Source organism: Bison bison, unplaced genomic scaffold, assembly GCF_000754665.1.
Source record: "Bison bison bison isolate TAMUID 2011002044 unplaced genomic scaffold, Bison_UMD1.0 scf7180017864322, whole genome shotgun sequence".
NCBI lineage: Eukaryota > Metazoa > Chordata > Mammalia > Artiodactyla > Bovidae > Bison > Bison bison.
Window position 1 is genome coordinate 61,617 of NW_011494894.1, and position 15,210 is coordinate 76,826.

At 40.5% G+C, this 15,210-nt stretch overlaps 1 protein-coding gene across 1 annotated transcript; it reads right to left on the minus strand.

Annotated features, from left to right (window-relative positions):
* Positions 1-8,181: 8,181 nt before the first annotated feature.
* SLC30A1 (solute carrier family 30 (zinc transporter), member 1) lies at positions 8,182-15,204 on the minus strand. Its single transcript, XM_010853017.1, has 2 exons — positions 14,512-15,204; positions 8,182-12,939 (listed from the first exon to the last, which is right to left on the minus strand). The coding sequence occupies exons 1-2, from the start codon at positions 15,125-15,127 to the stop codon at positions 12,035-12,037; spliced, it is 1,521 nt and encodes a 506-aa protein (XP_010851319.1). The 5' UTR covers positions 15,128-15,204; the 3' UTR covers positions 8,182-12,034.
* Between the last annotated feature and the right edge of the window lie 6 nt (positions 15,205-15,210).

The window sequence follows — 15,210 nt, forward strand, 5'->3', positions numbered from 1 at the left end:
TGGAGAAGGAAATGGCAACCCGCTCCAGTATTCTTGCCTGGAAAATCCCATGGACAGAGGAGCCTGATAGGCTACAGTCCATGGGGCCGCAAAGAGTCGGACACAACTGAACGACTTCACTTTTCATTTTAAATAATACATAAGGAAAAAATATTTTAACTTCAGATCAATTGCTGTTCAGATATCACTAAATTTATTCTATAAGCTTCTTTTAAATGTGATTTCACCCTGGAGTAAGTAGGAAATGGTGACCCACTCCAGCATTCTTGCCCGGGAAATCCCACGGACAGAGGAGCCTGGCAGGCTATAGTTCATGGCATCTTGAAAGAGTCGGACATGACTTAGTGACGAAACAGCAACAACAAACCAAAGGAAATCTAGAGAGCAATACTGAAAGCACATAAAATGGAAATTAAGACTAAAAGCATTAGCAGAGATAAAGATCTTCACTTTAAAATGAGTTTTTTTAAGTCTTCAAGAATTTATAACTATCATGAACTTGTATGCTTCTACTAATACAGTTCAGACATACGTAAATGAAAAACTGATAGGATCACAAAGAAAATTGGATAAATTCACATTCATGGTGGGAGACTTTAACGCAGCTCTCTTAGACACTGATAGACAAATCAGACAAAGTGATGAATAAGGATGATATATTTGACAGCTATATTAACAGAACCATACACCCCCCTAAAATAGAGATCATACATTTTTTGATGTTTATGTGGCATATTTACCAAAAAAATTAAGTCACAAAGTTTCAACAAAATTTTTAAAAATAAATGTGATCTCACAATTCAACCTAGTGCTGTTTAACAAGTGGCACAAATAGACTTCTAGTTAAACAAGAAAAATATTTGTAGACACATATATATGCACATATATAGTTTTAAAATATAAGTTGATATATTATTGATACCATGTGTTCCAGCATCAAAAATAGACCAAAAAGTGCTTTCAAGACCTAATTTATACACATGATAAAATTAACTGGGTTTTTTGTTTTTATATGCATACAAAATGCTAGTGTTTGGCTTTGATGAGGTAGAGTTTCAGGTTGCTCTTTGCAAGCCCTTCTCCACAAATCCCACACTGCGGGCAAGAGCATTCTCGACTTCCAATAACCGAAAAACCACACGGGGTGGAATCTGCACCATCTTTTCTATTTGTATCAATATATTGGATTTTGGAGGAAGGTAAACATTTTCATGTCCTGTTAAATAAGAGTTATCAAATGAATGTGACACAGTAATCTGGGGGAAGCAGATATTGAAGCAATTCTGCAGAATCTTTTTTTTTTTTTTTTTTGCTGCTTATTAGTTTATGTTTCAAATAGCTGCCTCTTCTGTGACTTGTGTCTAAGTTATAATTAAGAGAGGAAAAATCCAGCTGAAAACCCTAAGACAGCCAAGGTCCCAAAGCAGCTAATGATGTTCAGTAAAAATGCCTGAGCTGCTGACTCAGGAGTTAGCTCACCAGACCTACCCAGGCATGTTCATCGGCAACGCACTCAGAGGTTCACAAACAGTTCAGTTACAAAAAAGGGGGGACTGTGAAAATTATATGGTCTGTTGATTTAGAAGGAGGTGGAGGAAAAGGAAACGAGAAAGGAGAAGAAGAACATGGAGGAGGAGAAGGAGACGAACGAGGAGGAGGAGAAGGGAAGTGGGTGTTATCGCCTCCTTTGGGTCTGCTTCTCTGGAATTGCAGAGGGTGGCCCAGACCTGTTGGGTTGATGTAGTGAAAGAGCACAATTAGGACTCTCCTTTCTGCCATACCATTGTCCCTTAAAAGGATTTCTCATAAGATCCCTGAATCTCAGCTGAAAAGTTCTCAGGTCCAAGCTTTGCCCTTTACAGAAATCATCATCAGGCTACAACAGAAATCAGCAGCAGCAGCAACAACATGAGGGCAGAGAGTGCACACTCAAAGGCCATCCGTCACTGACCCTCCACAGCCTGCGTGAACTGTTGCAATTGTCTCTTTTGTTTTGGGCCTCAACCATTTTCTTCCTCCCCGACACTGTCTCGCCATAGCAGTCATAGAATCAATCATCAGGTAAACAACTGTTTGTCCTCAAGATACTGTACTATCCTGCAGGTAATGCTTGTCACAAAGGTTGCCTGGAGGGGAAAAGAGAGTCTGCTGCTGCTGCTGCTAAGTCGCCTCAGTCATGTCCAACTCTGTGCGACCCCATAGACGGCAGCCCACCAGGCTCCCCCGTCCCTGGGATTCTCCAGGCAAGAACACTGGAGTGGGTTGCCATTTCCTTCTCCAATGCATGAAAGTGAAAAGTGAAAGTGAAGTCGCTCAGTCGTGTCCGACTCTTAGCGACCCCATGGACTGTAGCCCACCAGGCTCCTCCATCCATGGGATTTTCCAGACAAGAGTACTGGAGTGGGATGCCATTGCCTTCTCCAAAAGAGAGTCTAATGGTTTTGAAAAAGAGAAATGTGGTGCCATTGAAAAGAGTAAGAGTCCGAGTGGGATGACTCAGGGTCTTGTGTGCCTGAGTGCACATTAAATCGCATCTGTGCTCTGCTGTACTGTGCTTAGTTGCTCAGTTCAGTTCAGTTCACTCAGTCGTGTCCAGCTCTTTGCGACCCCAGGGACTCCAGCATGCCAGGCTTCCCTGCCCATCACCAACTCCTGGAGCTTGCTCAAACTCACGTCCATTGAGTCAGTGATGCCATCCAACCATCTCATCCTCTGTTGTCCCCTTCTCCTCCCGCCTTTAATCTTCCCCAGCATCAGGGTCTTTTCCAAGGAGTCAGTTCTTCACATCAGGTGGCCAAAGTATTGGAGTTTCAGCTTCAGCATCAGTTCTTCCAATGAATATTCAGGACTGATTTCCTTTGCGACCCTCTGGACTGTAGCCCACCAGGCTCCTCTGCCCATGGGATTATTCAGGCAAGAATACTGAAGTGAGTTGCCATGCCCTCCTCCAAGGGATCTTCCCAACCCAGGGATCGAAGCCCTGCCTCCTGTATCTCCTGCATTGCAGGTGGATTCTTTACCACTGAGCCACCAGGAAAGCCCAAGCAAGGTGTTAGGGGGCACTAATTAGGTTAGGAAAAGAGAGAAGTCAGAAAGAATGGAGAAGGAGGAAGAAAAAGAAGGAAAAAGTGGGGGGTAAGAAATAAGGGAATAGAATGCAAACTGGCTAATATTTATTGAGCACTGAATGAAGGCCAGGAATTGTTCCAAATGGTTTACTTATGTTGATTCACTTAATCTATAACAACCCTATAAAAAACACCACTATTATCCTCATTTTTCAGATGAGAAAGCTAAGGCAGACATCTTACCAAATGTTACACAGTCAATGAGTCTGGGGTTTGAAGCCTGGCAGTCTGACTCCACAACTAACCACTTTGTATACCATGTAATTTGAAGAGCCTCCATCACTCGGTTCTCCTACCCTCATGTCATAGAGTGATTGGCTAAAACATTTAGCATAGTGCCGGAACACAGAATGTGGTAGAGAGGCTTCCCTGGTGGCCCAGAGGCTAAGACCCTGTGCTCCCAATGCAGGCAGCCGGGGTTCAATCCCTAGTCAGGGAATTAGATCATGTCACGAGTAAGAGAGCCCAGGAACCACAACTAAAGATTCTGTGTGCTGCAGCTAAGACCTGGTGCAGCCAAAAGTAGGGCAGGTGGGCACGTGCTCATTTTCGCCCCGTGTGGTCCTCACAAGAACCTTAAAAAGGGTGTATTATTCCCATCTCACAGATCTGAAAACTGAGTCTCCAAGAAGTACCAAATCAGCCAAGGCCATATTCCTAATAAGATGTGGAGGTGAAGAACGGGCTAGAGAGAAAAGAGAGAGGAGGGAGGAGGCGAGGAGAGGGAAGCGAGAGGAGACAGGCGAAAAGAAAACGGAGCCTGCGGTGGTGAGTGCTGCTCTATATTCACTTCAAGGGGCCTCCGGGCTTTCCAAGAGGACATCTCTAATCCACACAAGGCTGATTCACTCACCCTGAGCTCTTCTTTCTTTCAGCTGGGTCCTGTCACAACATACGAGGAAGTCTGGACTCCCACCAAACCCCTTAAGGAGTTGCTTATCTCTGGAGCTTGATATTGCCACATAAAAACTCAGACCACATGCATAAAGAAAACCCCTGATTGTATTTCATGTATTCAACTTTAGCATCTTCTTCCTACCTTAAAACCATATATCAATGTTCCATTAACTTACTTATCCAAAAAAAGTGATTGCATAAGCATGAAACAAAAGCTATACCATCATTTATGGCATCTAGCCCTTTTCTGATAAAATTCTATTTATAAGTTAGTCTGTGCTTTAACTTCATGATAGCAAAGGTTTGGTAGTAATAAATATAGAAGTTTGGTGTATCAATCATATTTATGTGCTAATAAATGTATATTAGTTTCTTATTGCTGCTATAACAAGCTACCACAAACTTAGTGGCTTAAAACAAGACAAACATACTTTCCATGTCTAGAGGTCATAAGTAAATGGGTTTTATGACATAAATGCAGGCATCAGTAGGCTGCACTCTTTCTGGAGGTTCTAAGGGTGAATTGGTTTAAATTAAAGTCTCACACCTCCCAGCTCACACTGCTTAGAATGGCTATTCTGAGGCTGTTTAAATCAAAGTCTACAAAAAACAAATGTTAGAGAGAATGTAGAAAAAAGGGAACCCTCATAAACTGTTAAGGGAAATGTAAATTGTTAATTGGTGTACTCATTATGGAAAAAAGTATGGAGGTTCCTTAAAGGACTAAAAATAGAACTACCATATGATCTAGCAATTCCACTCCTGGGTATATATACTGAAAAAACAAAAACACTAATTTGAAACAGTTATATGTGAACCCCAACGTTCATAATAGCACCCCACTCCAGTAGTTTTGCCTGGAGAATCCCATGGACAGAGGAGCCTGGTAGACTGCAGTCCGTGGGGTCGCTAGGAGTTGGACACGACTGAGTGACTTCACTTTCCCTTTTCACTCTCATGCATTGGAGAAGGAAATGGCAACCCACTCCAGTGTTCCTGCCTGGAGAATCCCAGGGATGCAGGAGCCTGGTGGGCTGCTGTCTATGGGGTCGCACAGAGTTGGACACGACGGAAGCGACTTAGCAGCAGCAGCAGCAGCAGCAGTAGCAATGTTCATAACAGCACTATTTACAATAGCCAAGATACGGAAGCAACTCAAGTGCCCATCAACAGATGATTGGATTAAGAATATGTGAGATATATATTCAACAATATATATATAACCCTGTCTACATATAACAACAGAATGTTACTCACCCATAGAAAATAATGAAATTCTGCCTTTTGCAGCCATGTGGATGGACTTAAACAATATTCAGTTTAGCAAAATGAGACAGAGAAAGACAAATACTATATGATATCACTTATATGTGAAATCTCAAATACGATACAAATGAACTTATTTACAAAACAGAAATAGACTCACAGATATAAAAAAAAAATAAATTTATGGTAACTAAAAGGAAAAGGAAAGAAGGAGGGACAAACTAGGGGTATGGATTCAAACTACTATAAATAAAATAGATAAGCAACAAGGACATACTGTGTAACACAGGGAATTATACTCATTATCTGTTATAACCTATCTGTGCTCACGCTCAGTCCTGTCCGACTCTTTGAGACCCTTTGGACTATAGCCCACCAGGCTCCTCTGCCCATGGAATTTTCCGTGCAAGAATACTGGAGTGGGTGCCAATTCCTCCTCCTATAATGGAACATAATCCTCAAAAATACTGAAAAACTATGTTATATGCCTCAAAGTAACATAATACTGTAAGTCTATACTTCCAAAAAATAAAGTGCAGATAAATTTTGTCTAGAATTGTCCTTGACATTTTCACAATTAGAAGAAAAATTAGGGTCAGTCCTTACAATTTCTATTTGAATATTTGAATCCATACTTTAAGGGCACTGGTTTTGAACCCCTTTTACAATGCCAGAAATTTGATTCTTATACTCCAAAAAAAGATACGGTTTCCATGACCAATTCAGTTGGCCACATCTGCACTGCTTCCTTAAGCAGAACAATCTTAACCTCTCAGAGGAGCTCCTGTCTACCTGGTCTTTTCAATGGCTGTAAGTCTCAGAAATCAAATCTTCAGGTTGTCTATTTGACTCTGTAGGAATGGAAGCTTGGTTCTTGGACTTTAGGATGGGACTGAAGTTCAAACAAAACGCAAAGAATCTCTGATACTGGGTCTGTGTAAAAGGAGGGAAATAGAGATAGCATTTGGATCATGTGGGAGACACTGGAGGAGTCCCACTGGGTCAGTCCTTCATGGTGGTCCAGGGCCAGGCTGCCTCCCTCGGAGACATTTGAGAAAGTTGGGGTGTGTTGATGTTGAGCCGGGGGAAGTGGAGGAGCTGCAAACACTTGTGTGGGAGGTTGGGGTTACTAAACTCAGCACATGAGACACTTCTGTACGATGATACATTTTCTCACCCAAATGCTAATAGCATCTCTGTCGAAAAGCGAATCATCTATCTGCATCTCCTCATTCACATTTAGTTCAATCACCTCTGGTCTCCAGTTCTCCAAATACCCAGTTTTCAGCATAAAAAGATATGTAGGCCATAGGTGTTTGTGCTTCAAGTGGAGCAGTTCCTGCCTTAAACGACACTTGTACTAACAGTGGCCTAGCTGACTACTCTGTAATGATGGGCACTGTCTCCAAGGCTAGACTGAAACCAAGAGACACTAAATTCTAACAAATATTGTTATCCCTCTGCCCCATGTAATTTGAATGACACAACCATAAGTTCTGATTTTTTGTCTGGTGACTATGCTGATGTTTTTTGTAAATATCAAATACTGTAAAATGTATTTTTTTTTTTTGGCCTATCTATTGCTGCTTGTTGCATAAAAATCTTCATTTTGAATTTACATATGAAATAGGTTGTTGACAGTTCAAAGTAATGGGAAAGCGTGTTACTTGATGTGCTCTAGATCTCCTGTCCAGTTCTGGCTCTATCGCTATCTGGATGCCTCTGGGTAAGGTACTTGATATCCGTTGGTCTGCCAAATGGGAATAATGGAATGTTGCTAACAGTTTGTAAGGATTAAATGAAAATGTGTGTGGCTGGTAGGTAATAACTGCTCAGTATATTTTAGCTATTAATAGTGTTATTGCTATGTCCTCTTCCACACCTGCCATTCCTCAATATTCTTTCAAACACCTTTGAATGCTTACAGTGTGCTAGACTCTAAGGATATAAAGAAGATAGCTCTGACCTCATAGAATTTATAATCTTTAAAAAGGAAATAGGTTTGTAAATAAGCAAATGCAACAAAGTGCTACGTTACTTGATTTAAAAGAGAAAAGGCTATATAGGCTATAGTGAGGAGGGCAAAAATGGTCAATTCTGAAGGCTCAGAAATGTCTATGGGATTTCTTTAAAAGCAACATTGTCATTGACTTTCTTAAGCATATTTTCATCTAATTCAAAAGCAACAGCTCTCATCCAGATGTGCAATGCATAGTACATAAGGTTTTAGGAAATGTTGGCAATACTTCTGGAAAGACCAGGTAATTCTTTTCTGAATGATTAATTGTAAGATACATGCTAATAAGAGACACAGTGGGCCAAAAGGAGTGGTTAAGATACCACTGATTGTATTGATGCACTGATCGCAGAAACGTTCTCAAGCATGAAAGAAATGTGGAATCAATTGTAGTAGTCTCCTCTGGTGCTGTAATTCAACACTGGATCTTACAATTAATTGTTTGGAAAAGAATTACTAGAAAACATAGTCCAGTAGTCTCCTCTTGGGCTTCCCTGGGGGCTCAGACGGTAAAGAATCCGCCTGCAAGGTGGGAGACCCAGGTTCGATCTTGGGTCAGGAAGATCCCCTGGAGAAAATGCTAACCCACTCCAGTATTCTTGCCTGGAGAATTCCAGGGACAGAGGAGCCTGGCGGGCTGCAGTCCACAGGGCCGCAAAGAGTCGGACATAACTGAGTGACTCTCACACACACACACTTTTAGTCTCCTCTTATCCATGAAGGACACATTGCAAGTCCCCCAGTGGTTGCCTGAAATCGTGGATAGTATGATACTGGTTCAATCCCTGGTCTGGGAAGATCCCCCATTTTCCAGAGCGAGTAAGCCTGTGCGCCACAACTGCTGAGTGAGGCCATATGCACAAAACAATGAAGTAGATATTAAAATTAGTTTATTTTTCTACTTAACTCTTAATAAATGAGAAGAAACACAGTAGTCTGTCTCATAAAGAACATTTATAATACATAACAATCCATAAAGCCTCATGGTGAGGTAGGAACAGCTTTGGAAAACAACGCACAGTCAGAAACATACAAAAAGTTAGGTAAAATGTTGCAGCACTAAAGACGTTTTATCTGCATCTGCATTTCATGAGATGATAATTGCATTTAACTGTGCCACACCTGGCCCAGAGGACACCCCGTGGCAGACACAAAACAACACAACACAGAGGTTTCATAAAGAATCACAGATACACTGATACGCTTCATTGTGCTGTTTCAAGGCAGAACCATAACATGGCAACTTGTGTCTTTTTATATATAACCACATATTAATCGTATGTTACATTCCCTTCAGTATCTTTTTGCCAAAGACACTGAACCATAAAGTTTTTGGTTTAAAAGTCTTAATTGAATGACATACAAAAGGCTCCTGTGCCAGTGAAAATGACTGCTAAGTATTTCAGAACTTGTTAGTAAAACTAAATAGCATTGCCACATGATAGCGGTAGAGTTACATCAAAATAGTGCTATTATAATTCCCGTTTCAGATGGTCAAACACTGTATGACAGTTTCAATTTAAAAAACAACAAACCCTCCACCTTCCCAAGTTTTAACACTGTTTTATGACTTAACTGAAACTCTATTAAAATAAATAGTTCTATATTGTAGGATTCTTCTCCATATTTGTGTATGTGTGAACATCCTAAGACAGCAGGTAAATGACATTTCATCAAATGATATTTGTTTATAAACAGTAAAAATCTACAACTCAATACCAGTTAGCCTACTAAATACTTCACATTAGGTTCCATAGGCCTTTTCCTTCAGAACTTTCAAAAATTCAAAATTAACTGAGGATGTTAACAAGGTACAAACATTAATAGTCATCTACTTGTGATTTTCCAAGGTGCTCTTGATGCAAATTCTTCCTGGTCAAATTACATACCTTAGTTACCCAAACATACTACTTTCTAAAATGTTAAAATACACACAGCAAAGTTTCTGAGTTTTTTACTTTTCCTTTAGGTTTTAGTTCATACTTTATACAGGGCAGATGCTCTCTGGAAAAAAAAATTTTATTAAACAATCATATAACTAAAAGGTGACAATGGAGAATTAAATCTCTCTCATCACTAAGGCGGAATTTAGGTTGGAAAAAATGTCTGGGTTGGTTTTAATTCAGGCACATGCAGCACCTCCATCTTACTAAATTGAGACGATAGACACATTTCTAAACACATATTCTAAATACACTGATCTTGCTCAAATATAAAAGAGCCAGCAGGAGAGATGCACCTCCTAAAACTGATGCAGTGTTATAAAACAGCATTTAAATATTGGGTTTAAGTCTCCTAATAATTAATGGAATTTCCCTCATTTTCTTCCAGGAAAGAATAAACTATTTTGGAAAAGACACTTAAATCCCACAATATTTAAATATAAAAGCATTTTAAAAAGATAATGCTAATATAGCTAAAAATGGGTTAGAAAGTGCATTGTAAAGAAATAAATAATTCTCTGCTAAAACTGAAAAGGTGGGTCAGTGCCCACTGATTTTGCTATTATGACAGAAATCCTTTGAAAAAGAGAATCCTATGGTACCACTTTGTTACTTATGAGCTACTTAAAATTATGAAGTGAAATAACTAAAATCTAAAGGCTGTTACTTTCAAAGCACTTTGAAAAAAAAAGTAGCCCTTGTCCCATGCTTATACACCATTAAAAAAAAAATTCTTTCAGTTGATGTCGTATGCCTTATGCAACCTTTAATAGACCCAATAGAGCATTGTAAAGAAAACCTCATTGAATGTAATATATATTACCAGTTATCCTTTTATATCACTACTGAAATATTTCTATAACATAAATTGTTTTGAGATCTTCAAAAAATGGTAAATCAGGAATGTACATGATATAATTTGAAGCTTTCTCTTGTTCACTCATATGAAATTCCAATTTCATGTTTTAAAAAAATGTTTGCAAAATTCCAAGTAACTACCAGTTTAGGAATTGAAATACACAATATCAGAAGAGTATTAAATGATAAAGATGTATTGCAAATTGGCAGGTTATGGTTTTGGCCCATTATAGTAAATATGAACTTACAAACTGTGTTCCTAAAATTACCTCATTCTCAATGGAAAAATCGGGTGTTCTTAAACAGGCCCATTGCCAGCAACAGGCTTATACTAGGAAAAAATCACATCATCTACCATAAAAGATCATCCCTTTAAAAAGTTAACTGTCAAATGCCAACGTTTTCATCTTAAGACCCACTAAACAATGAATTATTTCAAATCCCAAAAGGTAGGCATCCCCAAAGTAGTCAGCTATAAAAGGTACTAAAGTAGTCAGGATACCTCGTTTCTAGAAAAATAGAGCTATACATGATAACTGATATTAATATTCATCCTTTTGAGGACAAAAATCTAGTTTCTTCACAAAGCATAATCCCTCTATCAGAAAAATATAACTTAAATACCCTTAAATAATATTTGTGTATGGATTTGAAATCCATACAAACAATGAAATAGCCAATAACAGTTTCCTGTATAGATATTACGACATCTTGCAAAATAAGCCACTATTGGAAGGTCTGAGCAATGTCAAGACAGAATGACATATAGAATCTCAATTATTAATTTTGTCTTAACTAATTTTGCTTTTTGACAGTTTAATATCCAAACTGCATTAACCTTCAGATTTTTCTCTCAAGTCAATGGCTCTTGGCAAAGCACAAGCATTGCTGGTTGGGCTCAAAAAGCTGTTTGAATCCATTCATAATTGGTCACTGTGAAATGACTCTGAAGTTATTTTTAAAACTCACAATTTAAAAGATTAGATTAATAAGCTTTCATTTAACATGTAATTATTAAACAGTCTTAAAAATATTTATTGTATATTTTATGAGTAAACTTTCAACTCTGTTTCTAATGCCAATCTTTCAAAGGAAGTAATGCTGGTGAACATATTCATCTTTTAGACTACCTTTGTTTTTTTTTAAAAAAAAAAGTTAAAATTCTCAGAATAATTTAGATATGTAGTCTGATTATTAACTTACAAGAATCTAAATACTTAAATTTGGTAAAACTTCCTTCCCTGCTCTTACTGTCCATTTGCCCTATTATAGGTATACTAGTTCAATTTAATTATCTATTTATTAGAATAATACTCAGCAACATAGGATACAGAGTAGTAACTGATCTTCAGTATCATAAAACCCCATGTGAAGAAAAAAAAGAACTTTTCCTAATAATATTCATGAGTCATTCTTAAAATATGCTGCCATTATGCTATGTAATGATCTCAAAGGGCAAGTAAATATTACATAAAACGTCAAAGGAAACAGACCTGTTGATTTTTAGAGTTCTAGCAATTATAATTCTAACAAACAAAATATAACACTGGGGGAAAAGAAAAGCAGAGAAATTCCAGTAACAATTTAAATTTATTTATCCCCCTAATTAGTTTTTTACCATTGAAAAACTGGAAATCAAATAGCATTATGTTATATAAGGTTTATACTTAAACAAAAATGTAACATAGTGTTAAAACTGGCTTTCCAAAACTGTTACAGCATAGCTGTACTCTGCACTAATAGTCACAAAGTTGTAATATAGAACTCTGTTAAGCAGTCCCATTATGTTCTTACAAAAATAGAATTAAACTGTGTGACCAGACAAGGACTTCAATTACACTACTTGGCAAACATAGAATTTCAATAGAGTCTTTTTTCCTCTTGCAGTTTAAAGCAAAAGTCAAACATCACATCTTTTTCAAGACTCACAAAGATGATTCGGGTTGTTTGTTTGGCATTTTTTTAATCTCTATCACAACAGCAGGGATGTTTTCAACTTTAGTCCTCTTGGGCTGCTTCTCTAGATTGTCACTAAGTTCTAAACAGGAAATGCTAACTGACGGGGCCTTTTCTGCATCCTTTCCAGACTGGGCTTGTGGCCGTGTCCCACAGCATTGCTTCAAAGCACACTGAGTTCTGCAGGCAAGTTCACACGGGACTACACTTGACTTAGAGCCTACACTAGCAAATTCAGGCTGAATGGTGGTAGCGTGAATTCCGTGATTATGGAAAACGTCTTTAATGATCTTAGCCACCTGCATGTATGATGCCGGGTCTTCACATTTTATGTGAGCAGTGGCAATGATTCTGCTTCCAGCAAGTTGCCAAACATGTAATTCATGAACTTCCTCAACTCCTTCAACATTTCGAAGTTCTTTTATCAAATTTTTGATATCAATTTGTTTAGGAACAGTTTGGAGAAGAATAAGAGCAGACTCCTTAAGCAATGGATAAGTTGTGTAAAGAAGTATACAAACCATTACAACACAAAGAGTTGGATCTAAATACAGTACCCAGCAAGGACCAGCCTCTTGAACTGTTGCCTGAGTACTATTAACTAATTCTACAAATGCTTTGCAGGGGTCAGGTATACAGGGGTTCACACAAATCTCCCCTTCAGGACAACCTTTCCAATTAAAGTAAAAGACTAAGGCATTTACTACCACAATCACTGAACCCAAAGCATCTCCAAAGACATGCAGAAAAACTCCACGCATGTTAAGTTGTCCAGTCTTATCTTCATCCTCTTCCAATTCCACCTCTTCAGGTTCTCTGATAAGATTCCCATTCACTTGTACTTCCATTGCATCATTTCTGGACTTTTCTGGATCTACAAAGAAATAAAAACTCTGTATCAAACACATCTAAAGTGTTTATATAAACATTCTTGCCTAATTCCATTTAAGAGATGGAGGTGAAAATTTTTCATAAAACATACCCTGGGAACATTCTATACTTGGCATATATCAAAAACAACAAAACTGAATGCCATCACCCCAAATCATACGCAACTATGGATAACTCTTAATACACATGGCTGACCTGACACAGAGCTCTAGTCACTTTGCATCATTCAAGTGTTAAGGTTAACTTTTAGACTTTTGTCACTTATAAATGATAAGAGTCCCTTGATGGAAGGGGTTTAGAAACTGACAAATCAACCATATAAGCCTATCAACAATCACACGGAGACTTCAGGAAAAGTTGGAACTAAATGATCACTATCTACCCTACTAGCTCCTTTAAAGGAATTATACACACCAGAACAGCTTAATATTCTTTGGAATAACTCCTTGCAGAGTATAGTAAGAGGAAATTCAATTGTTTATTAAACATTTTCAATATACAACGTCAATTTCATTAACATGATATCCTGAATCCTAGAAAGAGGAAAATTGTCTATGTAGTGCCATGCATGTGTGGTTTCACACAAATAGGTAAACAGAAATTGATATTTCCATATAAATGGAAAACAGTGGGAGGAAATACACCAACCTATTAAAAATATCACTGAGATGGGTTAGTAGGGCATTAGGATGATTCCTTTTCCCATCTCCTCTTTCAACACCTATTTCCCCAATTTCCTTCCAAGAGCACTTAATGTTTAGAATGAAAACTACACATTAAAAATATAAGATGAATAAATTATCATCACTTTTACCTTAGTACAAAAACGACAAATCCTAAGTGAAATGTTAAAACATGCCCCCCGCAAAAAACAAAAAACATGCCCAGACAGGTCCTAAGTCTAGGATTTTCAGGATTGGGTTTAGACTTTAGAAAATTCACCGACACATGCATTGCTGTTCATAACAGAAACCTTTAACCAAGATTTTGAGTTCAGGAAAGTCAATCACTAAGATCGCTCTGAATACATTAAGAAACTTGTTTGAAGGGCAAAAGTACTACTTGGGCAGAGCAAGCTTCCAAACACCCAACAACTAAGGACCAACTGGAGATTCTCTCCGGTTTTCCAAGAGGGCGAAGAAATTTAATTAGGAAGCACTGCTGATCCTGCAAACGCCAAAATCAGACAGTCTCTTGGAACGACAGCCCGTAAGACTGCCAAGTGCAGCTGTGGACCGCAGCGGGCTGAGGGTCACCTCCTGACCTTTTGCCCGCTCTCACCACCACGGTTCCATCTACACCCCCAAACGGGGGGCGGAGGACGCACTTCCCCGGCTCCTGACACCAGCTGACAGCGCGGGGCCAGGGTCGTCTGTTTCGGCGGCTTCCCCGCAGGTGCGGGTGCGGGAGCCGGCCCGGGAAGGAGCGGCCCCGAGGCGGCGCGGCGCGGTCGGCTCGGGCGCCAGGGGGCGTGCGGGCCACCCCGCCCGGGGCCATCCCGGGGTCTGGGCTCCCCAGGGCCAACCACCTGCGGCGGCGGCTTTTCTCTCCTCACCTGTCTGGTCCAATTTCAGCCCGTTGGAGTTGCTGCTGTTGGCCACCAGGATGTTGGTCTCCTCCTGGTCGGGACCCTGCTCGCCCGGGGTCACGGCGTTGTCGCTACCCCCGGCGCGGCTGCTCTTGCTGCGGGCCCCCTTGGGGAGGCCGTGGCTGTGCCCCCCGTGCGAGTGGCTGTGGCTGGAGTCGTCGCCGAAGCCGCTGTGGTGGTGAAAGAGACAGAGCCCCAGCACGTTGACCACCAGCCCCGCCACGCCGACCCCGAAGACCACCAGTGGCTGCTGCATCTCGTGCGGCTCGATGAAGCGCTCGATGGCCTCCAGCAGGATGGCGAAGCACAGGCCGGTCAGGAAGATGGCGTTCACCAGAGCCCCCATCACCTCGGCCCGGATCCAACCGAAGGTGTTCTTCTGGGTGGCGTGGGTCCGCCGGGCGAAGCGCTCGGCCACCAGCGCCACCACCAGCGCCAGCACGTCCGACAGCATGTGGAAGGAGTCGGAGAGCATCGCCAGGGACGTGGTCACCCGGCTCACCACCACCTCCAAGACCATGAACATGAAGGTCAGTAACAGCATGCAGAGCAGCCGGCCCCGGTTTCGACCCCAGCACCCCATGGCTGCGGCTGAGAAGCCCGCCCGAGCGCGGCCCGGACACTCCTGAGGAGGCGGCGAGGCGCCGAGGAGCCGGCGACGGAGGG

What these genes read in the sequence shown, in the direction of transcription:
- SLC30A1 (XM_010853017.1), bottom strand. Translation starts at nt 15,127, where the DNA reads ATGGGGTGCTGGGGTCGAAACCGGGGCCGGCTGCTCTGCATGCTGTTA. An exon ending in GCTGAAATTGGACCAGACAG is followed by an intron (nt 12,940 to 14,511) that starts GTGAGGAGAGAA and finishes ATTTCTTTGTAG; the next exon opens with ATCCAGAAAAGTCCAGAAAT.